At 39.3% G+C, this 14137-nt stretch overlaps 1 protein-coding gene across 2 annotated transcripts; it reads left to right on the forward strand.

Moving 5' to 3' along the window:
* The first annotated feature begins 1064 nt into the window (after positions 1-1064).
* On the forward strand, positions 1065-13276 carry FKBP7 (FKBP prolyl isomerase 7). Of its 2 annotated transcripts, none has more exons than XM_035007652.1 (4): positions 1065-1642; positions 2927-3078; positions 8927-9057; positions 12950-13276. In XM_035007652.1, exons 1-4 carry the CDS (start codon positions 1434-1436, stop codon positions 13109-13111), a joined length of 654 nt encoding a protein of 217 aa, XP_034863543.1. In that variant the 5' UTR covers positions 1065-1433; the 3' UTR covers positions 13112-13276. The 2 variants fall into 2 exon arrangements, with proteins under 2 accessions (XP_034863543.1, XP_034863542.1); XM_035007651.1 differs by having other exon boundaries at positions 1066-1642; positions 8924-9057.
* Positions 13277-14137: the final 861 nt, after the last annotated feature.

Raw genomic sequence — 14137 nt, forward strand, 5'->3', positions numbered from 1 at the left:
GCCCCAAGAACAGTCACCACGCTGACAATTAACCTTAGATAGCGACTACTTCATTTAGAATATAAAACATGGAACCAAACTTTGGAATTTATTTTATTCTAGAAATAAGGGCTTTCCCCTAGCTTTAATGATTTTAAGAAATCCTGTTTGGAAATGATCATCTTACATAATGACAATAATTCAGATTTATGAAATGCTGCAGGCTTTAAGCAAAGCAGGCCCAGGGCTGCGGTTTTGCTTAGCATAGCCGAGGTAGACGAGGTAGAACGAACTCTCTTCCCAGAACCTAATCCAGGCCTGCGCTGAAGCTTTTCTGATTTGGGTAAAAAGTCTTTGGGTATTCACTGGGAAATCAGGTGAATTGGTGAATGGGTCGAGAGGTTGTGTAATAAGTCGAATATAGTTACATGTTAATGATAGAATCCAAGTGATGGCTAGAAGGCCGCGGTGATGGGGTAATAAAATTCAATTTTTCTGTATGTTTGAAAGTTTTTCATACTAAAATATTGGGTGGGGTAAAGGCTGGTTTTGTGTCAAACTTGGTCAAATTCCTGCTGCGCATTAGCTGTGAGATTGGAACAAAAGGCCCAATACTCAAATAACTTCATTTTCTCATCCGCGCACAGTGGATGGTTACCAATCTCGCAGAGCTGGTAAGAGAAGGAACACCGTCAAGTTTTCCCCCAACGCCCATGGGCCCTCAAATCGAGGGCGGCCCCGAGGGGTTGGGGGATAGAAACACAAACCAGCAGCAGGTCCCAAATCGCTGGAGTTGGCTGGTGGGAAACGCCTTTAAAGCGGCGAGGAGCGGCAACACCTCCGTTTACTCGCGACCGGGTGGCCGTCAGATTGTGCGTGGCTTAGCCTGGAACCTCTTAATGCATGCCTCCACCCCGAGAAGGTGCTTTCAAGGACACCCCAGAAGCAGAATGCTTCCCCCGATGCCCGCCAGTGCCCTAGGGGTCTGAGGAGAAACCTTTTACGCCCAGAAATGACAGCCGTATTCCCTGACTACAACATCCCACCTCCAGGCCGTTTAATTCTTTTGCCGGTTTCATTTTAGGAAACGCGATCATTACCAGCGAACCCTGAGGAAACCTTCTGTAAAATATGCGGATTTAACGAGAAGCGGTGCAAGTGTTCCGTACTGCCTTAACGACTGATGACAGCCATCCAAAGCGCCGGGTACCAGAGGGACAGAACCCGGGCGGACAGACGAAAATTCTGTGGCCGAGCGCGCCGCCGGAAGGGGGCGGGGCCATAGGTCGGCCCGCCGCCGGAAGGGGGCGGGGCCATAGGTCGGCCCGCCCCCGGCCCTTTGTGACGTGGAACAATGCCTGCCACGCGTCGGAACTCAGCTGCTTTCGCAGCGTCTGGGCGCAACTGACACGCGTGAAGGAACGCCGTGTCATCTGAGGCCAACTTCAGGAATCATGCAATTTCTCTTAAGATTAATCGTTTTCTTTTATGTATGGGGCATTTTTACTGCTCAGGGACAAAAGGAAGAGGAGAGCACAGAGGAAGTGAAAATCGAAGTTTTGCACCGTCCAGAAAACTGTTCTAAGACAAGCAAGAAGGGAGACCTGCTAAATGCCCATTACGACGGCTTCTTGGCTAAAGACGGTTCGAAATTCTACTGCAGGTAGGAAATGCTGTGAATTGCCCCGGTGTCCGGTTGATGCATGAAATCTAGGCTCCCTCTACCAACCAGAAGCTAGTGGTTGGTTAATTGGTTTGTTCTTGTTATTTAACAGTAAGAGTTGAACCTTTTATTCCTGGGGGGGGTGGGGAGGGGCATTCCTACTGATACGCAGTAGTTCCCTATTGAACTATTACTTTTTAAATTATTAAAAATGTTGGCCGAAGAGATTGTCGGAAATACACTACATACACACGCACCCCCACCACCGCCACCACCCTTGGGATCCATAGAAGGGTAAGTCATGGTACTGTCTGTAAGGATGTTCTCAGCATTTTTTTTGGCCATTTGTTGGAGTCTCTTTACAGAGGATTAGGTAGGGTAGTTTAAGAGATTTTATCTGGCCTTCAGAAGCATGATATTTACAGACTGAGGGCCACTTTCCAACCGTATCCAAAAACCACGACAATAACTTTCACTGGTGTCTTCTGGGCCCTGTGTTTTCTCATTTCCCCCCTCACCTCACCACTGCCTGCTCTAATTTAATTGAAAGTTTATTACTCAGAGGAAGAATGGCTTTTCTTCATTGGTGCTATTACCCTATAAAGATAGGATTGGGGAAAGTTAGTTCTTTCGATTTGGAAGAAAATAAATAAATTTAATAAGAAAAGATACAAATTTTAATTATTGTTCAAATGACTTTTTGAGGCTAAACCTGCACTATCATTTTTTAGAACAAACTCAGAAAGATTAAATGAGTTATTTGGACAAGCCATGCAGCTAGTTTGAGGCCGGAGACCCATTAAAAAGGTAACTATTGAATAGTTTTTGCAAGATGGCAATAAAAAAGATAATGACATGACTCCTAATGACTAGCTTTGGGCAAATCATACTTCTTTCTGGCTATTATGAAAGAAGTTTGAGCCAAACATCCCGCTAAGGGGTTCAGAATGAATACTAATATGGGACAAGAGAGAAGACTTCAATTTTAAATTATAACCTCATGTCCAGATGTATTTTTTTAAGATTATTTATTTATTTACTTGTCATAGAGAGAGAGAGAGAGAGAGCACAAGCAGGGGGAGCTGCAGGCAGAGGGAGAAGCAGGCTCCCCGCTAAGCAAGGAGCCCGATGCAAGGCTTAATCCCAGGACCCTGGAATCATGACCTGAGCAGAAGGCAGACGCTTAACTGACTGAGCCACCCAGGTTTCCTGTCCAGGTTTATTTTAAAGTTCGATTTCATTTTTCTTAAAATCAGCTTACCTAAGTGTTGTTTTTTATTATAGCCGGACACAAAATCAAGGCCACCCCAAATGGTTTGTTCTTGGTGTTGGGCAAGTCATAAAAGGCCTAGACATTGCGATGATGGATATGTGCCCTGGAGAGAAGCGGAAAGTGATTATACCCCCTTCATTTGCATATGGAAAGGAAGGCTATGGTAAGGTGTTTTAATATTGTATCTCTAAGTTATATTTAAAAATAAATCATAGCTTTGGGTATATATCCAAAAGAATTGAAAGCAGGGTCTCAAATATTTGTATACTCATGTTAATAGCAGGACCATTCATGAATAGCCAAGAAAAGGAAATAACCCAGTGTCCATTGACAGATAAGTGGATAAACAACACATATACACATAAAATAGAATATTATTCAGCCGTAAAAAGGAAGGAAATTATTCTACATGCTACAACATAGATGAACCTTGAGTACATTGACTAAGTGCCCAATCACAAAAAAACACTGTATGATTTCACTTGTGTGAGGTATGGGGAATAGTCAAATTCAAAGAAGAGTGGTTGTCAAAGTGCTGGGGAGAGGGTGGAATAGGAGAAGTAGTTTAATGGGTATAGAGTTTCAGCTCTCCAAGATGAAATAGTTCTGGAGATTGGTTGCACAGCAATGTGAATATATTGAACTGTACAATTAGAATGGTTACAGTGGTAAATTTTATGTTACATGTATTTCCCACAATTAAAAATTTTTGAATCACTAAAAACAACCAAATAAAATAAAAAACCACAGAGGAAATAGTTACAGAATCATAGGGCCCAATAAACTAGCTGTATCTAGTCCAGTCCAGCATGGTCCCCACTTTCTACATATAAAGAAAATAAGACATCGTTGGAAGATAGCTCTCTGACCAGATTTCTTTCCCTCATATAGTGGCAGTACTCATAAAGATCCTGTATATTCTATAAGCTCTACCTTAGTCATTTTTATTTGTTTTAGTACATGTTATTTTATTAATTATTACATAAATGTCTATAGTATATACCTGAGGTAAGCAGTACAAAAGTCAAATTCATGAAACTCGGGAAACTGAAACATATGATCTTAGAGTAAAAGGACAGCACTGGAACGTAGTAAAAAGAGCATCTGAATATAAAAAGCTGTCAGGGCGCCTGGGTGGCTCAGTCGGTTAAGCCACTGCCTTCGGCTCAGCTCATGATCCTGGAGTCCCGGGATCGAGTCCCGCATCGGGCTCCCTGCTCAACGAGGAGCCTGCTTCTCCCTCTGACCCTCCCCCCTCTCATGTGCTCTCTCTCTCTCTCTCTCTCTCTCATTCTCGTTCTCTCAAATAAATAAATAAAATCTTTAAAAAAAATAAAAATAAAAAGCTCTCAGTCACTAATCCCCAAATTCAGGAGCAGCCTTGAAATATGGAAGAAATGAACTGCTGCTTTCAATATCTTACCTATTTTTAAAATCCTATTGTAAGATCTGAGAACCTAGGTAAAGCAGATAAATGGGGAAAATTTTTGCAACTACTGTGAAGACTCACTAACCAATAATAAAAATGACCTAGCCCTAGAAATAGGCAAGCAGCCCACTAACAAAAAAAATACAAATGACCTTTAAATCTATGGGAATACTTAGTTTCATTAATAATTAAATAAAGGGAAATCAAAACAAAATGAGACACCATTTTCACTCATCAGATTGTCAAAGGCATAAAAGTTAGCACAGGTATAGAAAACCAGCATTCTCATGCATTATTGCTGGGAATGTAAGTCACTCGACCTTTCTAACCATTTCTATCAAGATTTAAAAGCATAGGGGTGCCTGGGTGGCTCAGTCGTTAAGCGTCTGCCTTCAGCTCAAATCATGATCCCAGGGTCCTGGGATCAAGCCCCACATCGGGCTCCCTGCTCAGCAGGAAGCCTGCTTCTCCCTCTCCCGCTCCCCCTGCTTGTGATCCCTCTCTCGCTATGACTCCCTCTGTCAAATAAATAAAATCTTTAAAAAAAAAAAAAGATTTAAAAGTACATATCCTCTGACCCAGTAGTTCTAGTTACAGGAATGTACATTCAGGTATATATAAAAGAACATTCATTACGGACTTTTATTTGGTGGCAAAAAACTGGAAACTACCTGAGTATCCATCAAGAGGGAATTAGTTAAATATGGTATAGCTATACAATGGATTATGGTGCAGCCAATAAAAAGAATGCTATAGAACCATATGTATTAATTTGTTAAAAATAAAGTGGGATGGGGCACCTGGGTGGCTCAGTTGGTTAAGTGTCTGCCTTCTGCTCAGGTCATGATCCCAGGGTCCTGGGATCAAACCCGCATTGGGCTCCATGCTCAGCGGGGAGTCTGCTTCTCCCTCTCCCTCTGCCCCTCCTCACCTCCCCCACCCATCCTCATTCTCTCTCTCTCAAATAAATAAATAAAATCTTTAAAAAAATAAAAATAAAATAAAGTGGGATAGAATGTATTCATGCAAGGAGTATTTATTACGCATCAATGCCAGGCCCTGTTCCAGGCCTTGAGCATAAGCCAATGTACAAAGAAGAAACCATTTCCTATCCTCAAAGATCTTACATGTGAGGGGGAGAATTTCACATATGCATCATGAATCTACACAGATTATATGTGGAAGGATATATAGTCACCTGATGACATTAAGTGTTCCTGAGAAGGAAACCTGAGGGTCAAGAGTAAGGAGATTTCTTCTTACTCTCCAATATTTTGTACTGTTTAAATTTTTTGCCATGTGCATATATCAACTTTTCCAAAATTAAAAATGTTTTTAATTGCCAAAATTAAAAATGGAGCTGAATAAAGAGGGAAAGTTTTTAAAAGGGGGAAAATGGTCAGCCTGGCAGAGGGATGGTTTTTACTTTGCATTCTCAATTAGGTCTTTGCTCGCTGTTGCTGTGTGAAGACTATAAAGAATCATTTCCTCCTCATAATATTTAGAATCCTTGCTAACTCCACCTATTTGAAATATTTAGTATATAATTGAAGTCATTAAAGATTAGTTTTCTACAATGAGATACTGTCATTACTCCCAAATATTTCGTTGAATGGCACACTCTCTTTGAGGCTGTTTTGTTAATTCATTAATAGTAGCAATCCCCTCACCTGTTCTTTCCAGCAAGAGCAGGGGATCCCTGCCCCAAACTGGATTGCAGGGAGGTTAGTGGCACAAGGCAGACCCAATCAGACTGAAAACTCCTAAGGAGACAGTTCCAGGTAACTACAGCTTCGTTCTCAATGCTTTTGGCCAGTCATTTGGTCCCATCAAATAGCTTCCATGGAACCATAATTTGTACATCCTATTTTTAGTTGTAGAGGAATCTGGGAGAGGGAGAGAAAAAAAATTGAAGATAAATTAAATTGAATGTAATACTTGCCCAAAAATATTGTCATAAGTTGAGGCCAATTCCAGGCAAGATGATACAGGCAAAGTTTGCCTTTTAGACTTTTTAATCTCATTTTAACCACATCTCTCATCAATATGTGCTCATCCATTCTATCGGGCCCCCTTTCCCTATAGCAAATGACCACTTAGTTATCCTTTTTGTAAACTAGTTTATGCTTAGCTATGAATGACTACCCAGGCTGCCTAAGCTATTAATAAACCAGACCGTTGCTGCAGAGAGGTACAAGTTTAACTTTGAAGAAGTTAGTTTGTATTCAGTTTGAGGTGTCCCCAATAAACATAAAAATGATGAATCTCATTAGTAACACCACCAGCACTTTTGTTTTACACATAAGGAAACTGTGGCCCAACAAAAGTATGTTCTTTGGAACATACTTAATTGCTAGCTTACCTGCATTACAATAGGTAGGATTAGATTACGTAAATTGCGGTGGAGCATTACAATAGGTAGGATTAAGTTATGTAAAAATTGCAGTGGAGACCATACATAATGCTTAACAAACCACTTCTTGTCAAATAAGCTTTTTTAAATAAGTTGTTATTGAGACCTAACATGAGCTCTAACTTTATTTTAGGCAGTACTTGAAGAAGGCTTTCCTCTGTGCAGTACCCTTTCTTCATATGACAGAGCACCCTGCATGTCCTGAAATGCATGTGACTTTTAGTGCTTTAATTAACAGTACAGTGGTATGTATAGATTCTTTACATTAACTCCTACGTCTTTGATCTGCTTCTCTAAATACAAGTAATTCTATAGCAAATTCACCTTTTTCTCCTTTTTATGCTCTAATTTCTTTGTAAGACAAAACCTAATTGGCAGTATTTTCTGTATTTACAGTACAATTATTCAGAAACTTCATATGTACGTGTAATATTTTCTCTTAAGAAATTTGAATTTGTGTTTTGAGGTTGTCTTTATTATCATTAGTTATTCCCCTGTTGTAAGGAGATTGTAACTGGACAGAATAAGAATGGATTTTGTAAAAATGATCATTTTTTTTTCTATTTTTTTATTTTTCTTTTTTTATTCTAAAGTCAGGTAATAGGTGGTTACATAGCTTGGAACTTCATTAGTCATAGGATGCATGAGTAGATTTTTCTGTGTCCTGGCTTTGGAGATGACGGATCCAGTTCTCCTTTTGGCTATAACTTTCAAGCTCTTTTCTTTTTGGGTTATATAAATACTTTAGCAAGAATTCTCTACTTTCATTAAAGAAATTACTATTTCCTTTAGAGAACAAGCAGCCATTTTAAAAATAAGCCATAGGGGCATTCGTTCAACAAATATTTGAGTGCCTATAATGGACGAGACTCTGGGAGACCCTGGGCAATACTGGTGACACAAACTAACCCCTGCCTCTTAGCACATCATTTCTACAGGTTATTTTTATGAAACGGCCATCTGAAATAGCCCAGAGCTTGCTAAGATCATCTGTGACATCATGTCACAGATGAGTGAATAGGTTAACTTTATTCAAGAGGACTGTTCAGGGGCGCCTGGGTGGCTCAGTTGGTTAAGCGACTGCCTTCGGCTCAGGTCATGATCCTGGAGTCCCGGGATTGAGTCCCGCATCGGGCTCCCTGCTCGGCAGGGAGTCTGCTTCTCCCTCTGACCCTCCCCCTCTCATGCTCTCTGTCTCTCATTCTCTCTCTCTCAAATAAATAAATAAAATCTTTAAAAAAAAAAAAAAAGAAGAGGACTGTTCAACTTAATAAAACTTTTTATTGTGATTAGAGATTTTATAAAATTGTTACTGTTATTCTGTCATTGCACTTATTTTTTAATGTCTACAAAGGATTTGAAATACACTGAAACATATGTTTTATTCATGCTTCCAAATAACTATACAATATCATATTTTTTTTTAAAGATTTTATTTATTTGAGAGAGAGAGAGAGAAACAGCATGAGAGGGGAGAAGGTCAGAGGGAGAAGCAGGCTCCCCGCTGAGCCGGGAGCCCGATGTGGGACTCGATCCCAGGACTCCGGGATCACGACCCGAGCCGAAGGCAGTTGCTTAACCAACTGAGCCACCTAGGCGCCCCTACAATATCATTTTTTAAAAGATTACTGATTTACACTTTGAAATTTTTCTGCCCCTGCATTTCTTCTCTGCACTAGCTCTCTTCTGTATAATAATGGGGCATATTAATAAAAATTTCATGAGTTGTATTTATTTTAATTCAATCAGGAAATAATGACCCACGAGGTCCTTAAAACTGATTTGGTTTAAAAACATGGAAAAAGGGCGCCTGGGTGGCTCAGTTGGTTAAGCGACTGCCTTCGGCTCAGGTCATGATCCTGGAGTCCCGGGATCGAGTCCCGCATCGGGCTCCCTGCTCGGCAGGGAGCCTGCTTCTCCCTCTGACCCTTCCCCCTGTCATGTGCTCTCTGTCTCTCTCATTCTCTCTGTCTCAAATAAATAAATAAAATCTTAAAAAAAAAAATCTTTAAAAAAAAAAAATGGAAAAAAATTACTTAAAAGTGTTTGGTAAGCAGTTTTTATAAATATGAAATAATATAATCATAATGCTGTAATGGCTATTCATGAATAAATATTTGAACATTATCTTCATGTAAGTTAAACTGTTAAAAATTATACCTTTAGCAGAAGGCAAGATTCCACCTGATGCAACATTGATTTTTGAGATTGAACTTTATGCTGTGACCAAAGGACCACGAAGCATTGAAACATTTAAACAGATAGACACGGACAATGACAGGCAACTCTCTAAAACAGAGGTAATTCAAACAAATTCCATGTGTACAGTCTATTTTTTTCATCACAATTTAAATACATCTCTGTTACATCTGTTATTTTTTAGTTCTGCTGAGCATGGGCTGATTACTTTGCTTTTATAGAGCTGGTTACTAAAAAATCTAAGCTCCAAGAAGAAAATGTGCTTTTTCAATATAAAACTTGTAATGAGTCATCCTGTTCAGTTGCCTTTCTCCCTGCCAGAGGGTCATTAAAATACCAAGCTAGGGGCGCCTGGGTGGCTCAGTCGTTAAGCGTCTGCCTTCAGCTCAGGCCATGATCCCAGGGTCCTGGGATCGAGCCCCACATCGGGCTCCCTGCTCAGCAGAGAGTCTGCTTCTCCTTCTCCCATTCCCTCTGCTTGTGTTCCCTCTCTCGCTGTGTCTCTCTCTGTCAAATAAATAAATTAATTTAATTTAATTAAATACCAAGCTAATCTCTACAGGGCATTTCCACCTTAGGCTACAAGAAGAGAGCTTTTTCAAGCAGCACCATAGGAATTTGTAACAGTGCAAATAATTTCTACCTCACAGGGTTGTGGGGATTACATGAGATTAGGAAAAGAGCTAGCAAGAATTTGAATGGTGTGCACTAGAAAGTTGTAAGCAGGAGCCAGGAGTTCATGAACTAGCTTCTGCGTTCCAGTTAGTCTTTTTTTTTTTTTTTTTTTAAAGATTGTATTCATTTAGGGGTGCCTGGGTGGCTCAGTCATTAAGCGTCTGCCTTCAGCTCAGGTCATGATCTGGAGTCCTGGGATCAAGCCCCACATCAGGCTCTCTGCTTGTCGGAAAGCCTGCTTCTCCCTCTCCCACTCCCCCTGCTTGTGTTCCCTCTCTTGCGGTGTCTCTCTCTGTCAAATAAATAAATACAATCTTTAAAAAAAAAAAAGATTGTATTCACTTACTTGTCAGAGAGAGTGAGCACAAGCAGGGGGAGCGGCAGGCAGAGGAAGAAGCAGACTCCCCGCTGAGCAGGGAGCCCGATGTGGGACTCAATCCCAGGACCCTGGGATCATAACCTGAGCGCAAGTCAGATGCTTAACTGACTGAGCCACCCAGGCGTCCCTCCAGTTTTTCTTATATATGAATTGAGGGATTAATAAAGATGTCAGAACAATAATAGTCATCTTCTTTTGTACTTTCTCAGTACCAAGTACTACTATAAGCACATTAGTATGTAAACTCACTTAATCTTTATGACAGTTTATGAGATAGACACTTGTCATTATCTCTATGTTATAGAAGGGGGAAATGATGCCCAGACCAAGTAACTGGCGTAAGGTCACACCACTCTAAGTGGCAAAATCAGACTGCAACCCAGCAGTCTGGCTCTGCTATTTTGCTCTTTCTTTCTTTTTTTTTTTTTTTTTAAGATTTATTTATTTATTTTAGAGAAAGGAGGGGCAGAGGGAGAGAGGAACTCAAGCAGACTCTGTGCCAAGCAAGGAGCCTGACACAGGGCTCGATCTCACAACCCTGAGATCAGACCTGAGCTAAAACCAAGAGTTGGCTGCTTAACTGACTGCACTAGCCAGGCACCCTGCTACTTTGCTCTTAACCATGGCCTACCCTGCCTCTGTCAGGGGAGTTTCCAGCATAGATGTTTCAGGGCTAATGTTTGTACTGTTGAAGGCTGGTGCCTTACTTAGTCCCACTGACTATACCCTTTTTGCTTAAATTGAATAACCCAGTTGTCTCCCCTCTTATTTGGAGACAGTTTAACATGCATGACTCTACCACCTAAGGAACAGAAGGTACGTGAGTCATTGATTTCAAGAGACAAGTAGGCCCCCTTTCTCTGTTTCTTTTTCCTCTCCCTCTCCAGTCCTTCCCCCACCCTGATTCTACTTCCTCCTCCAGGATATTAGTAAGGACTTTCCCCTGAAGCTCCTTTGTTGCTCAGCCGTGGAAGAGGGATATGTGAATGAAAAGATCCCCTGTTCCTTAAGAGGAAGGACAATCAGAGGGGTGGCAAATCCATGCCAGCACATACTTTGCGTTGACTCCTCATGAGTTTTAGAGTAAACAGCAGCAGATGAATTCACACAGCACCCGAGAGCTCAGCCAGGGCACATAGACCATTCGTTACCAAATGAACACAAAGAGGCACATTCTGCAATATGAAGACTCTTCAGTAGGTCTTGTGGGATCTTTAGTTCTTTCTGGAAAATAAAGGTAGAGAAAGTCCAAAACAGTGACCTGCTTAGCAACAGTCTGTCCAGATGTCTTTCAGGTATCAGCTGCATTATCACTAGATGGTAAGCGTGACTTTCACATGCGTGAATGATAATAACTGTCTTTCACCGACATCTATAAACATTACTCTAATCCTCACATCAATACTACCAAAGAGATACTGTTTCCCTCCTTTTACAGATGACAAAATTGAGGTCCAGAGAGGTTAAATTATTTGTCCAAGATCACACAGCAAGTACATGACAAAGCCTAGATTTGAAACATGAACTAAAACTACCTCCCTTCATCATCAGAAAGATTGAGTCAATTATTTCTTTAGTATAAGGTGAGAGAGAAGAGGAACACAGTATTTTTCTTAAATTATGAAGTAGAAATAGTGTGGAACTCATTGTCAGCAAAATTAAGGTTATGTTCTTACCCGCTGCCTTTTTGTACCTCTCTACTACAGTGTACTAGAAAAGTACGTCCTGAGAGCCAGTAATATTGGTTATGAAAATCTATTTACTTAGAAACTGAGGAATATTTGAGGTTCTTTAAAATTCTTTTCACCTACATAGGATTGCTAAGGCTCAACTGGAAGAAAAAATGTATCTCCCTCAATAGGACTGAAGTCTCACTTGAGAACAGTTGATCTATCCTTCATTAAGATCCACTGATCATTCTAAAATAAAGTCTACTCATGATGGACTGAGTTGGGATACATACTGCTAAAAACCTGTCAGAGTTCAACTTCAGCTTTCAAAAATACTCTTGCCTTTAAAATACCCAGACTTGCTGAACAGCAGTTCCAGATTATTGCACATTGCTTTCTTTAGTTATTATATATATTAGTACTTTCCATTGGAAATAGAATTGAGTCAAATATATATATTTTAAAAATTTTAGTAGCCACATCTTAAAAAAGCAAAAAGAAACAGGTGAAATGAATTTTAATACTGTTTTATCTAACTAAATATATCTAAAATATTTCCCTTTCAACATGAAATCAATGTAAAAATTATCAATTATTTTTTATTGTCTTTAAAATTTGTTGTGTGTTTATCCCTTAGAGTAGCATATCTCTGTTTGATCTAGCCATGTGTCAAATGTTTGGTAGTCCCATGTGGCTAGTAGAAATGTCATATTATACAGAGAAACAATACTTAATACCTGTTCTTTATTTGTTCTTATTATTATAGAGATTGCCATAGTTATGTAGATTTGAAGGAGAGTTATAGAAGCATAGAAAAATTAGGAAAATTAAATTTTATTTCAAAACCTATGGTTGAATTTTATTGATAATACAATATATGCATTAATTTTAGAGATTATAAAAATGCCAATTTGGGTTTTATTCACTAATTATTAGAAATCTTTAAGAATGATTTTCCTGATTTTCCTTTCATAATGTGGACAGTATAGATTATTGGAAAAGTTTCAACAAAACTCAATTCAGATGTCAATCTTTGAGTATGTACCCCTAACCATCTATAACCTCAGGTGAAGCTAATTTGAAGATGTTTCTTTTCAGAAAAATTGCTTCACAGGTTAAAGGAATAAAACCTTAAACAGTTTTTAAAAATTTTATATCACTTATTGTAAGTAGCCTTAGAGTTGAGTTTTCTTATGTAAACATTTCCTTAAAGTTACTGAAAATTTACTGTGGTACTTTTTTGTTAAAGACATTATTTTGGCCCTCTAGATAAATCACTACCTGAAAAGGGAATTTGAAAAAGATGACAAGCCACGTGACAAGTCATATCGGAATGCAGTTTTAGAAGATATTTTTAAGAAGAATGACCATGATGGTGATGGCTTCATTTCTTCCAAGGAATACAATGTATATCAACATGATGAACTATAGTATATTTTTATTTCTAAATTGTCTTTACTTACTGTACTTTATATATAAAACAAAGTCACTTTTCTAGAACTTGTATTTTCTGTTTTCTTCCCATGAGAACATATTTTGATCCCCTCAATACATGTAATTTTGACATAATAAATGTGCATTATTTTGCAAATTTAACGTTCAGGAAAGGTATAATTGTGTTTCCTACTGCTTTATTCTGTGAACACGAATTGCAGCACCATGAAATAGACCTCCATGTCCCAGTGGTCAGTTCTCCCCCTTCAGGAGATAGGAGGACACCTATGTCAAAATTTACAAATCCTTCCCAGCTCTAACCTTAACAACATGTATAAATATTTAAATATCCAACTTTTAACGTTTGATTGTAAAAATGCCCCATATATTGAAAATATTCATTAGGACCCAGGAATGAACATTTCATTTGTTTATACATTTCATAGCATTACAAAGAGAGGGATATAAAAATCAGAGGACTAAACAAATTTTCCTTTTGTATGCATATAGGAAAATACTAGTTGTATAGCTCTGTCCCATAGAGAGCCTTAACACAGTCTCTGTACTTTCTGGTGCAAGCTCTGGCCTTTGGTCATTATTCCAATGGAGAATGTTTATTTTTTTTTTAAGATTTTATTTATTTATTTGAGAGAGAGGAAGAGAGCACAAGCTGGGGGAGGGGCAGAGAGAGAGGGAGAAGCAGGCCTCGATCCTAGGACCCTGGGATCATGACCTGAGCCGAAGGCAGACACTTAACAACTGAGCCACGCAGGTGCCCCTTCAATGGAGAATGTTTAAAGGTAATTGATCAGACCAAAGACTTTGTGCCTCTTACATAGCAGACATAATGAAATCATACTGCTCTGAGTCTGTACTCCTTTAGAGATCATTATAAATGTGCTACCTCCTCTTCCTTCTTGTAGGCCTTTAGATCTACCATCCCTAACTTTTTGTCTTGATCGTTTTAAGTTAATGCCATGGTATTTCTTAGTTTCCAGTTCCCTTTCTCTATGTACCTCTATC

This window comes from Mirounga leonina, unplaced genomic scaffold (genome assembly GCF_011800145.1).
Source record: "Mirounga leonina isolate KUSES-001 unplaced genomic scaffold, KU_Mleo_1.0 Mir_151, whole genome shotgun sequence".
Taxonomy (NCBI): Eukaryota; Metazoa; Chordata; class Mammalia; order Carnivora; family Phocidae; genus Mirounga; species Mirounga leonina.